This window comes from Macaca nemestrina, chromosome 2 (assembly GCF_043159975.1).
Source record: "Macaca nemestrina isolate mMacNem1 chromosome 2, mMacNem.hap1, whole genome shotgun sequence".
NCBI classification, from domain to species: Eukaryota; Metazoa; Chordata; class Mammalia; order Primates; family Cercopithecidae; genus Macaca; species Macaca nemestrina.
Window position 1 is genome coordinate 108,916,578 of NC_092126.1, and position 16,384 is coordinate 108,932,961.

Sequence of the window (16,384 nt, forward strand, 5' to 3'; positions counted from 1 at the left end):
ACTGGCACAAGAACCAAAACAGGTCAACAGAACAGACTGGACTGGTGGAGAGTGCAAGTCAGAGCAGTCGGTGGAACTCTCAGCTCCAGTCCACAACAAGATAAGGAGCTTGTGCCAGCTCATAAGTCAGCTGTGTCACCGAAGACACCATTGAGTTCGGCTACCGTTTTTTTCCTCTCAATGAAGGAGGCGATGTGTTGATTTACATTCTGGCCCAAGTTCTTTACCTCATGGCAAACAGGCACTTTGAGTAGCTCAGACGTGAACAGTTTTTGAAACAGTCCCTGGTATGATACATCTTGAAAGAAAAATCACAAACCAATGGGGAAGGGAAGATGTATTCAACAAATTGGGTTTGGAAAGTTGACCATGTTGTTTTCTTTTAATAATGTTTTTTCACAGTAAACACAAAATAAATTACTAATAGATTTGAAAGTTAAATGGAGAAGAAAATGAAATCATGAAAAGAAACTAAAAACTGATCTCACAGGACGAAAAAATGTTATTTTAAAATATTTTTTCAAATTAAAAAGTAATAAAACATCCTTTGTAGAAAATCTATAACATAGTATTTTAAAAAGAAAGACAAGGCTGGGCGCGGTGGCTTATGCCTGTAATCCCAGCACTTTGGGAGGCTGAGGCAGGCAGATCACCTGAGGCCAGGAGTTTGAGACCAGCCTGGCCTTTTATATATATATAATTTATATATATATAAATTATATATATATAAAATTGTGATATATATATATAAAAAAAATTGTGTGTCATTTTTGCCGTGAAATATCATTTTAAAACATGGGAAAAAGAACATACAAAATCATATTTACAACATGATCTTGTGGTGGTGGTGTTTTGTAGAGTTGGTTTATATATACAAATAGTTATTACATACATTAAATTACTATCTTTTAAATTACTATCTTTTAAAATGCTATCTGGGGCTGGGTGCAGTGGCTCACGCCTGTAATCCCAGCACTTCAGGAGGCCGAGGCAGGTGGATCACCTGAGGTCAGGAGTTCGAGACCAGCCTGGCCAACATGATGAAACCCCATCTCTACTAAAAATACAAAAAATTAGCCAGGCTTGTCGGTGGGCACCTGTAACCCCAGCTACTCGGGAGGCTGAGGCAGGAGAATCACTTGAACCTGGGAGGCAGAGGTTGCAGTGAGCCGAGATTGTGCCACTGCACTCCAGCCTGGGCAATGAGCAAAACTCCATCTCCAAAAAAAAAGTTAAAAATGCTATCTGGGTGAACACGATGTTTATTTTTATATTTTGGACCTTTCCAAATTTTCTGCAAGGAGCGTGTACACTACATTTGTCATCAAGGAAGATAAAACAAAAAGTTGTCATTCACAACCGAGTATTATTGGAGCTGGTTTTGGTGGAATTGTCTCCCTCTGTCACAGACTCAGCTTCAGCCCATACCCTGAGCCATGGACCTATCCCTCTAATGCATTGTTCTAGTCTCAGGGCTAATAACAAGGGAGAGGTGTCGAAGGGCCAGTTCCACCACCAGTGGAAAAGCTATTCCCAGGTGAGGACTACAGCTACCAGGGCACTGCTCCAGAATGGGCATGCTGGCCATATTCACTTGCCCGCTTCTGCCCAGGGATCTATTTTTCTGTGGTGTGTATTCCCTGTACCTTTGGGGGCATCTCTTATACTCATGAAATCAGCAGAGGCTTGCATCTATCTATCTACCTACCTACCTACCTACCTACCTACCTACCTACCTGTCTATCTATGAGACAGGGTCTTGCTCTGTCACCGATTGGACTACAGTGGGGGAATCATAGCTCACTACAGCCTCAAACTCCTGGGCTCAAGCAGTCTTCTTGCCTCAGCCTCCCAAGTACCTGGGATTAGAGGCATGAGCCACCATGCTGGTGAATTTTTTTTTTAACAGATGGGGTCTCACTGTGTTCCCCAGCCTTATCTTAAACTCCTGGCCTCAAGCGGTCCTCCCATCTTGGCCTCCCAAAGTGCTGAGATTAGAGCAGAGGCTTTGAAGTCAAAGCTTTCCCTGCTAGGATGAGCCCTAGTTAAAGTCCTGGAGCACTGGCCACTGCAGCTGCACTTGGACAGCTGGCCCTCTGCTACCCTTAGTGCCACCTCTACTTGGGGGCTGCGGCACGAAGCACTCTGGGAAACGGGGCTTGAGACGGTTTCATTCCTCAGTGTTTCCTCATGTTTGGCCCACGCTGAGCCAAGGAAAGCTCCTTCCATTCCAGTAATCAGAGGGCTCCACTCCCGAGAGGAAGTTTGCGGGAAGGTTAGGATCCCGCTGCACATGGTGAGGAGTGTCCTGCCATTCACTGCATCCTGGCTCCAGTAATTGTGAGTAAAAGAACAGGTTGGGAGGCCTTCTCAGACTATAGAATGCGTAGGCGAGATAGCTAGCGAATGCCGCTCCATACTTTGGAATCAGCTCTCAAAGGCACAAAGGCATTCCTTCACCGGCAGAACTTCAGGGAGATGCCATTCAAACCAGCAGCCTGTGTCTCCACATGCACACTTCAGAATGGCATAGCCACCCATCTTCACAGCCCTGCGCGCCGTCTGTGAACAACAAGAGCTCCCCAGCAACCTGGGATTCTAAACCAGGCCAAAGTGCTGAGCGCCCGGCAGGCTGTGCTGTGTGGGGGCGGAAGCTTTGGTCCTGCTCTCCTAAGCCTCCCTGTTCTTAGAGTGACCCCACCCTTCTGTGCCTTGGCATTACAGGCCTGGCGCTGGTGCCAAGGAAGCTCTGTGCCCACTACTCCTGGGACGCCAGTGTGCTGCTCCAGGCATGGCCTGCCGTGGACCCGGAGTTCCTGCAGCCGCCGGAGATCATCCAGATGGCAGTTCTGGTAAGTATCTCCTCTCAACCCCAGAGCCCGGCAGTCCCTGCCCTGCTGGTGGCCCCTAAACACGGTGGCGGTTTTGAGAGGTCTATTAGCAGGCCTTTCTGGCTCACTCAGCTCAGCCCTCAGCCACACCTTGTGACCGGAAGGCCCAAGGCCTGTCTCTCCTTTGCCAGTACCCTCAGTTCTGGGGTGTGGTGACCTACAAAACTGTGAGCATGTGAGCATAAAACTCTCATGGCCCTCAAGGGCTTGGAAAGAGGAGTCATAAACCTGGCCCGCCTTATAGGCTCTCATTGTTTTTCCAACTGAGGACCGTGTTTCAGTCGCTCTCAATTTCACTCGGGTGCTCTTGGGGGCTTTTGGGGGCTGGGGAAGGGTGACAGTGAGGTGGGTGGCTATGCAGTAATACCTGTGAAACATAATTCAGAAAGCTTCCATACTTTTTTTTTTTTTTTGGTAAATTAGGTAATTTTAAGTACATAAGAGGAGTTTATTGTTTAAACCTTTTCTAAGAGCAAGTAACCCCCTTATAGTTTATCCTATATGTGATTTTTCTATGTTTATTTAATGTGTTAAATGAGACACATTTATGATGAGTATCTCTTAAATATGCTGATGTGTCTGAAGAAACAAAGAGGACAGGGAGTGGACGTTGAACCACATGTCTCCCCGGAACCACACATGGGGCCAGGTAATTCACATTCAAAATGATCATTTCACTCTCATCACCCTATAAAGTGGGTGTTGCCATTCTCATTTTTTCAATTGAGGACTGAGGCTCAGTGAAGTTGGTCCACCTTGCCCAGGTTTATTCGTTTATTCACAGATGCTTATCAAGTCTGACTCTACGACAGGCAGAGTGCTCTGGGGATACAAAATCAAGATAGGACAGACAGGTTCCCTGCCCTCACGGAGCTTAAAGCATAGTAGGAGAGAGAGGGAAGAATAAAAAGGAAAGAGGAACATAAATAAAATGACTGCAAATTGTGGAAAGTGCCCTGAACAAACCCACCTAGGGGCTGAGGGAGGGCATAGCCCCACAGAGGTTGGCCAGCCAGGCCCTGGCCCCTCTGCACCTGTGCAGGCCCAGCAGGAAGGTGGAGGTTTGGAAAAACAATACTTTGCCGAGGAGACCAGGCTCTTTCACAGCCCCCTTGTCTCCGCACCAACTCTCCTGGCACTGTGTTCTCTGCCACCCCACCCCAAAGGGAGAGGAGGTGAGAGTGCCCTGACAGGCTTCTTCCAAAAATCTTTAAAACCAAAACCATCCTTGTGGCATAGAGGAAATTTCTTTTTATTATTATTATTATTATTTAATAGAGACATGGCCTCACTCTGTTGCCCGGGCTGGTCTCAAGCTCCTGGGATCAAGCAGTCTTCTTGCCTCAGTCTCCCAAATTGCTGGGATTAGAGACATGAGCCACCACACCTAACCCAGAATTTTTTTTTTTTTTTTTTTGAGACAGAGTCTCACTCTGTCGCCCAAGCTGGAGTGCAGTGGCACAATCTTGGCTCACTACAACCTCCGCCTCAAGCAATTCTCCTGCCTCAACCTCCCAGTTAGCTGAGATTACAGGCATGTGCTACCATGCCCAGCTAATATTTGTATTTTTAGTAGAGATGGAGTTTCATCATGTTGGCCAGGCTGGTTTCAAACTCCTGACCTCAAGTGATCTGCCCGCCTCAGCCTCCCAAAGTGCTGGGATTACAGGCGGGAGCCACCACACCCGGCCCCAGCCCAGAAATTGCTTTAATTTGAGTAATGTTTATGATAAATAAATATCTCATGCATCCCTAAGAACTTGTCCTCAGCCCAGTTGAGAAATGCTAACTTGAGAAAAAGGGAGGGCTTCAGTCTATGAAAATATCTTTCTATCTAAATTACCACTGCAGAAAAGCAATTGAGTTTTGATCATTGGTAAAATAATTTTATATAATCATTGAAATGCAAACCTAAAATTAAAAGCATGTGTAAGACTCTCTGCAAGTGTCCCCAGCTTGAGAACCCGGGCTGGGTCGGCCCCGCGCCAGCAGCAAAGACTTCTGTGAAGGCCCGGGTTCTCACTCCGTTTGATCTCACTTCGTGCCCTGGCCAGAAGCATGCTGCAAGCACAGTTCAGTGTCATTCAGTTCCCTTGTGCCCGTGTTCTTTGTGCCTGTGACATGCTGGGCTCTGCCCACACCAGGGATACAGAGACAAGAGCTACCGCCTTATCACTTTGGAACAAAGGTCTGGGGGCACATAAGCTGTCACACACAGTTTATGTAAGGGCTTGGAAGTCGGGCCATCCTGGGTATAAGTCTCAGTTTTACAACATAGTTAACACCTCTAAGCCTCAGTTTCCTGAGTTATAAAATGGAGGCACGCACAGCGCCTGCCTTATCCGGCTATTGAGAGAATTAGGTGGGATAATGCCAGGAAGTGCTTAGCTTGCTTCTGGATGCACTAATGACAAAATCCTCTTAACACAGAGTGAGCCCCGACCCACTTCCCAGGTGTGAGCTTATTTACTAAGCACAGTGGCTCTGTGAGGCAGGCTTGTTGTTGTCCCCATTTCACAGACAGGCAGATGTGTGACTGACCCTGTCTTACAGGCAAGGAAATGGTGGCAGGATGGGGCTGAATAACTCACTGATGGTCACACAGCTAGTCCAGAATCTACTCTGTGAATGGTGACTGCCGCTAGCATCAGTGTTGCCACTTCTGGCAGTTGGAGAATCAGAAAATGCATCGTGAAGAAAAGGAGAGGCAGCTTTGGCTTTGAAAGAGAAGCAGCCTCTCCCCAGTGGAGAGAAGGGTGCCGCAATACCAGGAGCAAACACAGGAGGCAGGCCCACAGAGACCCGGGCTGAGCCAGGGAGGGGCTGGAGCAGAGGGCACAGGGCAGTGCTGGAAACAGGGCTAAAGGTGGGGAGTGTCCCCTCCTCGGAGGCCAGACTCCACCCCTCAGAGGACAGGGGGCTGTCAGGGTGTGTGAGCAGGAGAGAGAGGGGCTGTGTCAGGTCATCCCCTCTCTACTGCTGCCTGGGGTGCAGCCTAGGTGGACAAGTGACTTCACTTCATGTGCCTCAGCTTCCCCATCTGTAAAATGGGATGGGATATTCATGCATTGACTCAGGTTCATGCAAGTGAATTGCATAGTTCAGTGCTTGGCAGAGTGCGAGCGCAGCAAATGGAAGCTTGTATTGTTATCAGCCATTCCAAGGCTACCTCATGATGGTGACAGGTGATGGAGTCGAGTGGGAGGAACACCTGTGGCCTGGGCCCTGTCTGACAGGTGTCAGAAAAGTCCAGGAGAGTCATGATTAGGCCCTTTCCAAAGATGGAGGTGCAAGAGCCCCACAGCATAGCAGCCTCTGTTTGAAGTGATATCAATGTGCTTATTCCTCTTTGGGCCCCTGAAGCCCAGGCTCAGTGTTGAGTCCCAGCCTGACTTCTCTGCCCGTCTCATTGGCACTTTATGCCAGAGACAGGGGGAGCATGATCGGCACCTACTCACCCTGAAGGGACTGCCTTGTTAAGGCAACTCAGGGGAGGCCTGGGGAGCCAGAGCCGTGTGAGGGTGCCCGAGGCAGCATGGGAAAGACTCAGAGCACCATGGCCACATCCAGAGATGACATGCCCTGCCCCCAAAGCCCCAGCTGTGGACAAGAATGACTCAGGTCCCTTGGACAGGCTGTCACCAGTGATGACTTAGGACCAGCCTGCCCGGCTCCGGCAAAGCACAGGAAGCTCGAAGGGTTTAGAAATGGGTCATTGTTGTGCTGAGGCCATGCGTCAAAGAGGACATCCCACAGCCAGCTCCTTCTATCCTGGCCACCACTCTTGACAAAGGCAGAGGGAGTACGGCCTAGTGAGCTGGTCCCTTTACACAGGTTATTTTACCTCCTTTACTCCAGAATCTGGAGAATTCTGTCCTTAAGAAAAACTAAGCTCAAGATCCCACAGCTTGTAAGACCGGGTCTAAGAGTCAAACCTGAGTCTGCCCACATGAGACCACCATGCTCCCCCTCGCCCAGCACCCCCTCTGTGGGTGGTGACCCAAAGGAGATATTGGCCTGGGCTGCTCTTCCATAGGAGGAAAAACGTGATTCACTGACAACTGCATGTCCTGAGAATTCCCTGCTGGGGACCCCAGGACTTCACTAGGGGCATGGCTCTTGTGTGACAGGTGGAAGCTCTCTTCCAGGGTCTCAGTCCAGCCCAGCATGTGGCCTTGAAAGAAGGCAGCTTCTAATGACTCAGAAACACCAGGGCAGAGGGGCCACAGTCCTTCACACCACACGCGTAGTTCCCCAGCTTCAGAATGTTTTAAAACCCTGCAGCATGGAGCCTCACGCTTTCAAAACAATATTTCATAATATGCCAGGACTGCGTGTTTTATTTATATCCTCTCCCTGTTTCCTAGGCTAATGGAGACAGTAAAAATGCCACCAAATTCTCCAGAAATCTGAAAAAAAGGAAGTGGGTGATTAGGGGACATTTAATAATGTGCTTTGGTTGAAACTCGAGAAATTATTCGTAGTAACTTTTCCTAAGACCGTGACTATATTTTCCAGTGAAAAACAAGAGTTAGTGAAAGAAATGTGTGTAGATTTCGGAGCAATGGGATTGAGGATTTGGAAGCATGACTGTTCAGAAGCTGAACCACGTGGTCATCTTCCCTCATTGAATCGATATTCGGTGAATACCCACCTGTGTCTGGAACTGTACTGACCCATGTTAAGGGAGAAAGAGTGATTAATGCCACACGATGTGGGTCCGATTTCTAAGTCGTCACACTTGAGCGCCCCCTTCTGGAGCCAGTCAGCAGAGAAGTTTGACTGTGTCCCCTGTGAAACCGTCAACTGTTTGGTCCACTTGAGACCTAGGTAAAATCTGAGGGGACAGCTCGCTCTAGCCTGGATCTGAACTTACACTTGAGCCCCGATGACAGAATAATCCCTTTCTGCCTGGAAATGGCCCAAGCCATCTCATGCTGAGAATTTTTGACATAATCTCTACCACAGCTGTGTATGAGAGCAGTGCTCAGAAAATGCAAGGCAGTCCTCACTCCACCTACGGGCACTCACATGCAGTCTCAGTGTCTGTCTCTTTCTGCAGGTCTAGGTGTTAATCCTATTCAGCTGGTTGCATTTTACCCTGTGGGAAGAAGGGTGCTGACTTCCTCCTTTCTCCACCTCTATTGCCTTCCCCTAAACAAATGCAGCCACGCCCTTTGCAGGCAGGAGGTTTGGTATTGGGCCGCCTGCCACTCTGAGGATGTTCCTCATTGTTTGTCTTGGCGTTTCTCCTTCTCAGATCAACAATAAAGCTTGTGGCAAAATTCCTGTGCCCCAACAAGTTGCCCAGGACCAGGACAAAGTCCACGAATTTGTTCTCCAAAGTGAGCTGGGTGTCAAGCTTTTGCAAGGGCGAAGCATCAAGAAGTCCTTCCTCTCCCCGAGAACTGCCCTCATCAACTTCCTGGTGCAAGATTGACAGCCAGGAGGCTGCAGCTACCACGCAGGGCCTCTGAGGAACCTCCTTCCAGGCCTGGGATGAGGGGGCGACGTCTGCTTCCCAGGGGAAGGGAAAAGACAAATGTCTGGGCTGTTGACCTCAGTCCCGTGGCAGACTGCAGTCAACAGTGTGCCTCTGCAGTGGGGCCTGGTGCGGGGGCGAAGGTGAGCTGAGCAACGGAGAAATATGAGCTACTGAGGAGGGTGTCGGACAGCCTGCCCCTCACCCCCCACCCACAATGCAGGGGGAGAAGGCCATCTGATCCCATAGGAAGCCCTCAGAGACACTGCTGGGTGGGAGCAGGAAGGAGCACAGTGCCCCTTGGGCAGCCAGGAAGCCTGCGGATCTGGGAAATGGCTCCGCCTTAGGCGCTCCTCGGGAATTTGAGGTCAGCCTGAGGAACTGCAGGACTCAGGTGCAGTGTGCCAGCCACTTGGAACTGCTAACTGAGCCTCCAGATGGTGGTGAAGGGTCTCTTTGCCTTCAGGCTGGATGAGGAAGCCATTTAGGAAATGTTCAAATAACCAATATGTGGAGATGGACACAGGGATTTTCTAAAGGTGCTTTGAATCAAAAGGCAGGCAGTGCTGGTTCCTCCACCTCTGTCCCCACCACTCCCCAGCTCTGTCATGCAGGCCTGTCCTCCCCAACCCCAGCTGGACATGCCTCCCAGGCCTGCTATGGTTCTGACACACACGATCCCAGGCAAAGCACCACTTCCTCACATGAATGAGGAGCAGCAAGTCATGACCACTCCCCTGGGTATACAATTTGCTGTGTAGTGAAGTGGAACCAGGCTTCAGGCTGCTCATCCCTAACCTCAGAGCCCCACCGCAGCCCAGTAGGTATGCAGCAGGCCCCGGAGGGCTCATGTGGGCCCCAGATGGCAATGCCACCATTATTGATTTGACCCCAGAGCCAGTTATTAGGAAGAGCAAGCTCACCACAGAGGAGTGGAACTGAGGTCCCACAGGTGTTGCCTTCAGTGTCCAAGCCACAGCAGTCTGGCTGTTGGGAAGACAGCCAGGAATGGGCTCATGTCATTGGCACATTAGGCTAATCCTTGTTTTATGTGAAGTCAGCAATTAAGTGTTCCCACTAGAACTGGTCTAAGCCACTGATTAATATTTAAGGAAGGAAGGTGGGGGAGAATCTAGCCATTTTGTAATGCCAGAAATCTGTATTTGTTATCTGATGCCATTTTTTCTGAAGTAGCCTCAGATGTGGTCCCCGTGCAGTTCAGCAGTTAACAGATGACTTTTTTAGTGTAATAAAATGTTTATCATCTGTGACTTCAGGACATATGTGTGATCTTGGAATATCTACCATATTCCAATTTCAGAGTTAATGACAAACAGATTGAGGTATTCCATCATCACCAGAAGCATTGGCTGTGTGTCTGACTCCACATGGAATGCTATAAAGTGGGATACATGTGGTTCTTCTTGTTCCAGAACTTACAGTCCATGGTAGACAACACTGATACAGGCACACTAGCAACAGCAATTAAGTCACTGGTTCTCAGGCCTAATACTCTGCCTAGTCCTCATGCCCAGATATTCCCATTTAATTGGTCCACGGTGTGGCTTAAGCATCAGGAATCTTTAAAACTACAAGTGATTCTAATGGGCAGCAAAGTTTGAGAACCACTGGATACACTGATGCACTTGAACCATCATTTCTATCTAGTTCTTCCTCTTCCTAATCTTCAGCTTAGCGGGGTAAGTGTGGTCCAGGACCAAGAGTAGGACCAAAAGGGAAGACGGGGACCAGAAGTCTGGAGTGCTAGAGCTGACTTGAATGTACTCAGTCTCATTGCACATGGCAGTGAATATGGATTAAATATAAGCCCATGAAAATACTTGATACAAGGAGGAGTGAGTGTTTTTGCTTGATTATCTTGTTCTTTCTTAGGGTAAGCTAAGTGGTCTTGAACAAGATGAGGGAAGGGAGCCCTTTATTTGCACATGATCTGAGCAGAGCAGTGGGCCAGTAAAGCCTACAGGCTGCTAGACTGACCAGCTGGCTGACACCAGCATGACTCTGGAGAAATTGCTCCTAGAGGATAAAGCTTTTGCAAACAAGAGCTCATCAGTACATACTAACAGTATGGGTAATGGAACAACTGGACAGAAAACTCTGACCCCTGGGAGTGGGGTGGTGGGGAATAATCTCAGCCATTTATTGACTGTCTTATTGAGGTCAGAAACTGGACTCAGCAGGTTCACTTATATTATTATCTTATTTAATTCCCACAAAAACTCTAGAGGGAAGGAATTATTCTCTCATAAAAGAAGGAACCCAGGCTCTGAGGTTCAATAATTAGCTCGGTTTTCACGGCTAATAAGTAGGAGAGCCGGGATCCAAGCCCACATCTTCTGGCCTCCACATTTGCCTCCCCGCCATGTCTACCAGTCCCCTCACCTAATTGTCCGTGTTGCTTGATGTGCATGGACAGGTGAGATGGCTCCCAAAACCCCTGGCATTTTGAGCAGAGTATGGCTGGGGCTTCCCTCCTGGAAAGCCAGTAAACCTGGGAAATCACAGAGGTGGTGTCCTCTCTACAGGGGCAGTGGTGGGTGAGAGGCCAAGAGCATGTGGTTAGTTCCAGAGAACTGGGGGGAAAGGTTGTCCAGCAAGTGGAAGATGTAGACTCGTGGGCGGGTATCAGGGTTATTTCTATGGGGCAATAAGAGAACACAGTTTGTGCCCAGGGAGAGTGGTGCTCCATGGCAAATGCTACCACAATAGGAGCCAGCTGTCTGCCTAAGAAAATTGATCTCTAAGACCCTAAAACAATTAGTGAGCTGGGAAACAGCACAGGCATATTTCATCCCAGCCTAAATGCACACCTTCAGGGGATTGGCTTTGAAAAGCAGGGTACATCCAGTCAATGGAAGGCGAGGCAACCAGCAACAGATGGTTTTTTAAAAACATGTAGCCTGGAAATTTTCTTATGAATCAAGGAAGATACATGCACAATGCAATCCTGACCTTTTTTTTTTTTTTTTCAATGCTTACAAAGAAAATTGAAAGCAGGAAATTTGCTTGCATATCATAGGCTGAGACTCCTACAAGTTATTTTTTCCTTCTGTCTACTTTTTTGCATTTTCTCATTTTTATTGGCCATGAAGTTATTTCAGTAATACTTCATGAGGCAAAACATCAAAATGTACAATTTTGTGAAGCTGTAAATGAGCTAAGAACTTGTTTCCCTTGATTTTTCTTTTCTTCTCCCAGGCAGGATATCTAGCTGCCTCTGAGGATGTATTCTAGTTAGGAAAACATGCTCCTTTCCTTGTATGAAGTGGAATCCAAAGAACAAAAAGCAGCCCCCATGAAGTTCCTGCTCACGCAGTTGCTTAGTCTGGGTAGGTGTGGGGAGCTCACTTTCTTGTATCTCAGCCTTAGGCTCTTGCAACCTTAGCACAGAAGAACAGAAGGGCAACGTTCCCCTAATGGAACTCTCTTGCTTACTTGCTGACAGATTCAAGGTTGTGGATAGGAGGCATTATCACCTCCTTTTGCAGATCACGAAACTTGAGACCATAACAGTAAGTGATGATGTATCTTGACCCCCAATCTGTGCTCATTCAACTTAGAGCACCCCCTCCCCGTACGACCACCAGGCAAAGTGTAGTGCAGGAGGTAAACTCTCTTTCTTTTTTGTTTTTTTTTTTTGAGACAGAGTCTCACTTCATCACCCAGGCTGGAGTGCAGTGGTGCGATCTCAGCTCACTACAACCTCTGCCTCAAGGGTTCAAGTGATTCTCATGCCTTAGCCACCTGAGTAGTTGGGATTACAGGCACGGACCACCACACCCAGCTAATTTAGGAGGTAAACTTTCTTAACTGGCGGGCCCAGCTGGACTGCATAAGTCAAGGAAAGACAGATCCCTCCTCTTTCTTCCTGTGAGAAGAGCAAGCAGAAAACAGCAGTCTCGTGGGCTGGGTCCCTGCCTGACAGAGGTGGGTGGCTAAAGGCTCTCATCCAAGCTGATGAGCTTGGAGAAAGGAATCTGGGGTGACCAACAACCAGCAAGTAGGGAAATCCCCCGAGGGTGGGTGGGTAGTTGGTGACAGTGCTGGTAGGGAGGGGAGAGCCTGGAGCAGCCACGGAAAGGCCAGTCCTGTACGCAGAGGCCTCAGATCCAAGGGTGGGCCCAGTGACCTCACTCCAGGCCTCCATTGCCCTCCCTCGGCCTGTCCACGTGAGGGGCTGGAGGCAGCTGTGCAGCGATAATGAGGCCCTGGAGGGGGGGTGGTGATCAGGACTGCTGGAATCCAGTGCCGGATGACTCATCTCCCTGTGCCTTAAGTCCTAAACTTGAATTTCAGTTCTTATTCAGCCTGTGGAAGAGCACATCTAAGACAGACACCCTGTATACAGGAGCCATGGGCTGCAATCCCCCGACATTACAATAGTATCTATCATTTCTGAGGACTCATTATGGGCCAGGTCCTGTTCTAAGTGCTTTACCACATAAGGAGCCTTGTCCAAGACCACACACAAGAAGGTGGCAGAGCCGTGATCCCACTCTGCTCCACCTCGCTGGTTCCCAAAGACCTTTGTGCAAAGCCAGCCCTCGAACCTCCTGAATTTTCCCAGATGGTCCTTATTTATAGCTTTCTCCCCAGTTGTTCCCCAAATGCCCTAGAGCCTGCCGAAACCACACTTCCTCATGTGTGTCTGGGAAGGTTGGCTCACTGTGGGCACACACCTGGTTGAATGCATACCTGAAGTTCTGAGGCACCCAGTTCAGCATGTGGGGTCGGCTCTCTCTCAGCCTGGGACTGACCGCCCCCAGGGAGCCATCACCCCTGGCAGACAGAGCCTCCTTTGGACACCATCCCTGGGACCTAGAAGCCGGGAAGCCATCTTTGCTCAACTCCACCTACTGTGAGGAAAATTCCATGGCAGATGGGAGAGGGGAGACCTGTTCTAGACCTCCCCGGTGATAAGCACTCCTTGGCACCACAGCAGCCCCATCTGTGTCTTCCACAGATCATCCTTTCCACAAACAATAGAAAAGCCCCATCTGGGATTAATTAAGGAGGGCTCAGCCCTGGTCCCGTCCAAGGGAGGCCTCACCCACCACATCTGCGCTGCATACTCATGGCTGCCCTCAGAACTCAGAGGAGAACTAGATCTTAGGGGAGGGGTTCCCCTTCCTCAGGCACTGCCGCGGGGGTGTAGAAAGGAATCATGTGTCCTTTACACGGTGAGATCCATAGAGGGAGCAGGCACCCAAAGATTATGCCATTCATTGGGTCCAGTTTGTCAGTCATCAGGGCCAGAGTGGGCCAGAGGGGCTTTGTCGGGTGAACTCAGACTCATTGTCTGTGCACAAGAGGGCAGCTGCTACACACAGATAGGCTGAGAGCTGCGACGAGGGAACCTAAAGCAAGTGTCGCCGGATATCCCCATTATTAGTTATCAACTAACTCTTAGTTGTCAGTTAACATCATAGTTTCCAGGAAATATTTTAGTTTTCTATTAATATTTTAACTACTAGCATCAGAGTCATCAGCAAATATCTAAGTCATCAGTAAACATCTCAGATGTCAGTTTCCCTCTGAGTGAATGTAGTAGACCTCTTAGTCATCATTTACTTCATTATTACTGGTGATACCTTAATTATGCACTAATAATTAGTGGCTGCTAATGTCTCGCCTACCAATCATCTTCAGCAATCAACATGTTTTAATTATCAGCTGATAATTGTCAGCTGATAATTCGTGTAGCCATAACAAGTAAACCCCCAAATGTCAGTGGTCTGATCCAGCAAACTTTATGTCTCATTCCCATGAGTCTAATCCTCTGGAGAAGGGAACAGGGGAGGGGGTTCTGTTCCTTTCAGTTCCAGCTTGACGGAGGGTTCGTGCAGACTCCACCGTCTTCAGCTCTTGGCTTTCATGGTTGCCCTGGACATCAAATCTAGCCCACAGATAAGGGGGAGGGAGGTGGAGTGTCACAGGGGCTTTGGCCAGGTCTGGAAGCACTGTACGTCACTTCTGCCCACTTCCTCTTGGCTAGAATTCAGCCATGTGCCTTAGCCAATTGCTAGAGGCTGGGTAGCCACTTCCTAGCAGCAACTCTGTAGGAGGGAAGGGGAGCCTGATCTTGGAGGGCAGCTGGCCGCCTCTGCCACATGGACAAATTTTGTTTTCAAATTGTTGCTGGTCAGTGTACACCTAAGTTACCTTCTAAGTATCTCAGGTGTCTGCTGACACCTTGTTTTGCAGCTACTCCTGAGTCACAGCTGTTTGCCTTCTAAATCTGTGACAGTTGCTGTGGGTCTAAAATAGTGGAGCAATCAGACTCTTGTTACCTGCCAAACTGGGATGTTGCCTGCCAAACTGGGATGGCGCCTGCCCCTTGCTCTAGACTTTGCATGGAGATGTGTGAAGTCACGGACATGCTTTGTGCCGTTTTATAAAATACCAGGTTTACTCCGAGGGTTTGTTTATTGATCCCCATTTCTTCCCACCCTCCTCCTGTGAGGCTCACACATTGGTTTGTGAGACAGTTTGGAGTATTTTGGTTTAGGGGGTGTTGGGACATTTTGAAAGGTAGAGAAAGTCAGGCTTCCTAGATGCCCTTCAGGAAACCTGGGAAATTCTCCAGATTCCTGCTCCTAAAAGGTCATGGCTGCTCATTCAGGGTGGAAATGTGACACTTCCCCAGATGCCTCACTGTGCTCTGGTCCAGGAGACTCACACCTCACCCCAACACACACACACACCCCACCCCACCCCCCCACACACACTACATACACCACACACCACCTACACCACACCAGACACATGCACACGTATACACCACATACCACACATTCATACACACCACAAAACTCAGGGCCTGCTTTGGGGGAAGGTAATTTATTTTTGCCTGACAGAAGAACGTGCCTCACATCATGTGGCTGTGGAGGTGGGGAGGGCAATTTAGTCTTGAGAGTTCATCAGAGTCACAGCTGTTAGGGAAGTGCCCGGGCCTGGGGCCAAGGTGGACGGTGAAACAGGAAGGCTGCCCCCATTTCCACATGTGCTCACATGGGGCTCCCCCACCTGAGGCCTCCAACTACAGGTGCGCCGCTGCCCCGACTGCACCCACCTTTGGTGGGAGTCTTTTGTATGATTAATAAAAAGCATAGTAATAATAATCATATGTAATGGCCATGGTGTATTGTCACTTTTTCTTTTTTCTTTTTTTTTAAGACAGGGTCTCACTGTCACCCAGGCTGGAGTGCAGTGTCATGACACTGCAGCCTCAACCTCCCAGGCTCAAGCAATCCTCCTGCCTCAGCCTCCCTAAGAGCTGGGACCATAGGCATGCACAAGCACACCCCGATAATTTTTTGAATTTTTGTACAGACAGGGATGTACTCCCTTTGTGCCACAGATTGAACTTGACAGATGGCCCACAGGGTTAGAGGGGGCTTTCAGGAACCTGTCTGGGCTCTATTGTTTATGAACCACAAGATCTTGGCAGGTTCCTTAACTTCTCTGTGCCTCTGTTTCCTCATCTGTGAAATGGAGAGAATGGCTCCAACCTCTGCCTTGTTGTGAGGGTGCACTGAAGCACTGTGTGTGTAACAGATTCAGGACAGCGCAGGGCACACAGTGAGGGCGCTACTCTTCGGTCAGCCAGTGCTCTTAGGAGGTCGTGCTTCGTCCCATCGAACCCTCACCAGCCACGTGTGAGGAGCGTGAGGAGCGCTCCACTTCACAGATGAGGAAACAGGTTTGGCAATATCAGGTAACCTGCCTGAGGCCACCTGGCCTCGCCTCTGCGCAGGCAGAAGCCCCACCCTGGCCTGGGAGAGCCTGGGAACCAGTGCCGCATCCTGATGGGGATGGGGACAGGGAAGAGGCAGCCTCCCGCCCTCCAGTGCCCTGAGGAACAGCCTCCAGAGGAAGAGGAGTTGCCGGTCTCCCTGGCCTGCCAGGAAAAGGTGAGTCCTGAGGCAGTCCTGTGGGGAGCACTGGCTACCCAGGGAGGGAGGGAGGAGGAGGTCAGAGGCCTGGTCTT

The 16,384-nt window shown here is 49.3% G+C and overlaps 1 protein-coding gene across 2 annotated transcripts in view; it reads left to right on the forward strand.

Moving 5' to 3' along the window:
* Positions 1-9,652, forward strand: part of LOC105480334 (leucyl-tRNA synthetase 2, mitochondrial) — a 162,386-nt gene extending 152,734 nt beyond the window's left edge. For both annotated transcript variants that reach the window (XM_011739006.3, XM_011739005.3), the window contains 2 exons: positions 2,725-2,852; positions 8,152-9,652. In XM_011739006.3, the coding sequence (XP_011737308.1) occupies positions 2,725-2,852; positions 8,152-8,331 (308 nt within the window). In that variant the 3' untranslated portion in view covers positions 8,332-9,652. The remainder of the gene's footprint in view (positions 1-2,724; positions 2,853-8,151) is intronic.
* Positions 9,653-16,384: the final 6,732 nt, after the last annotated feature.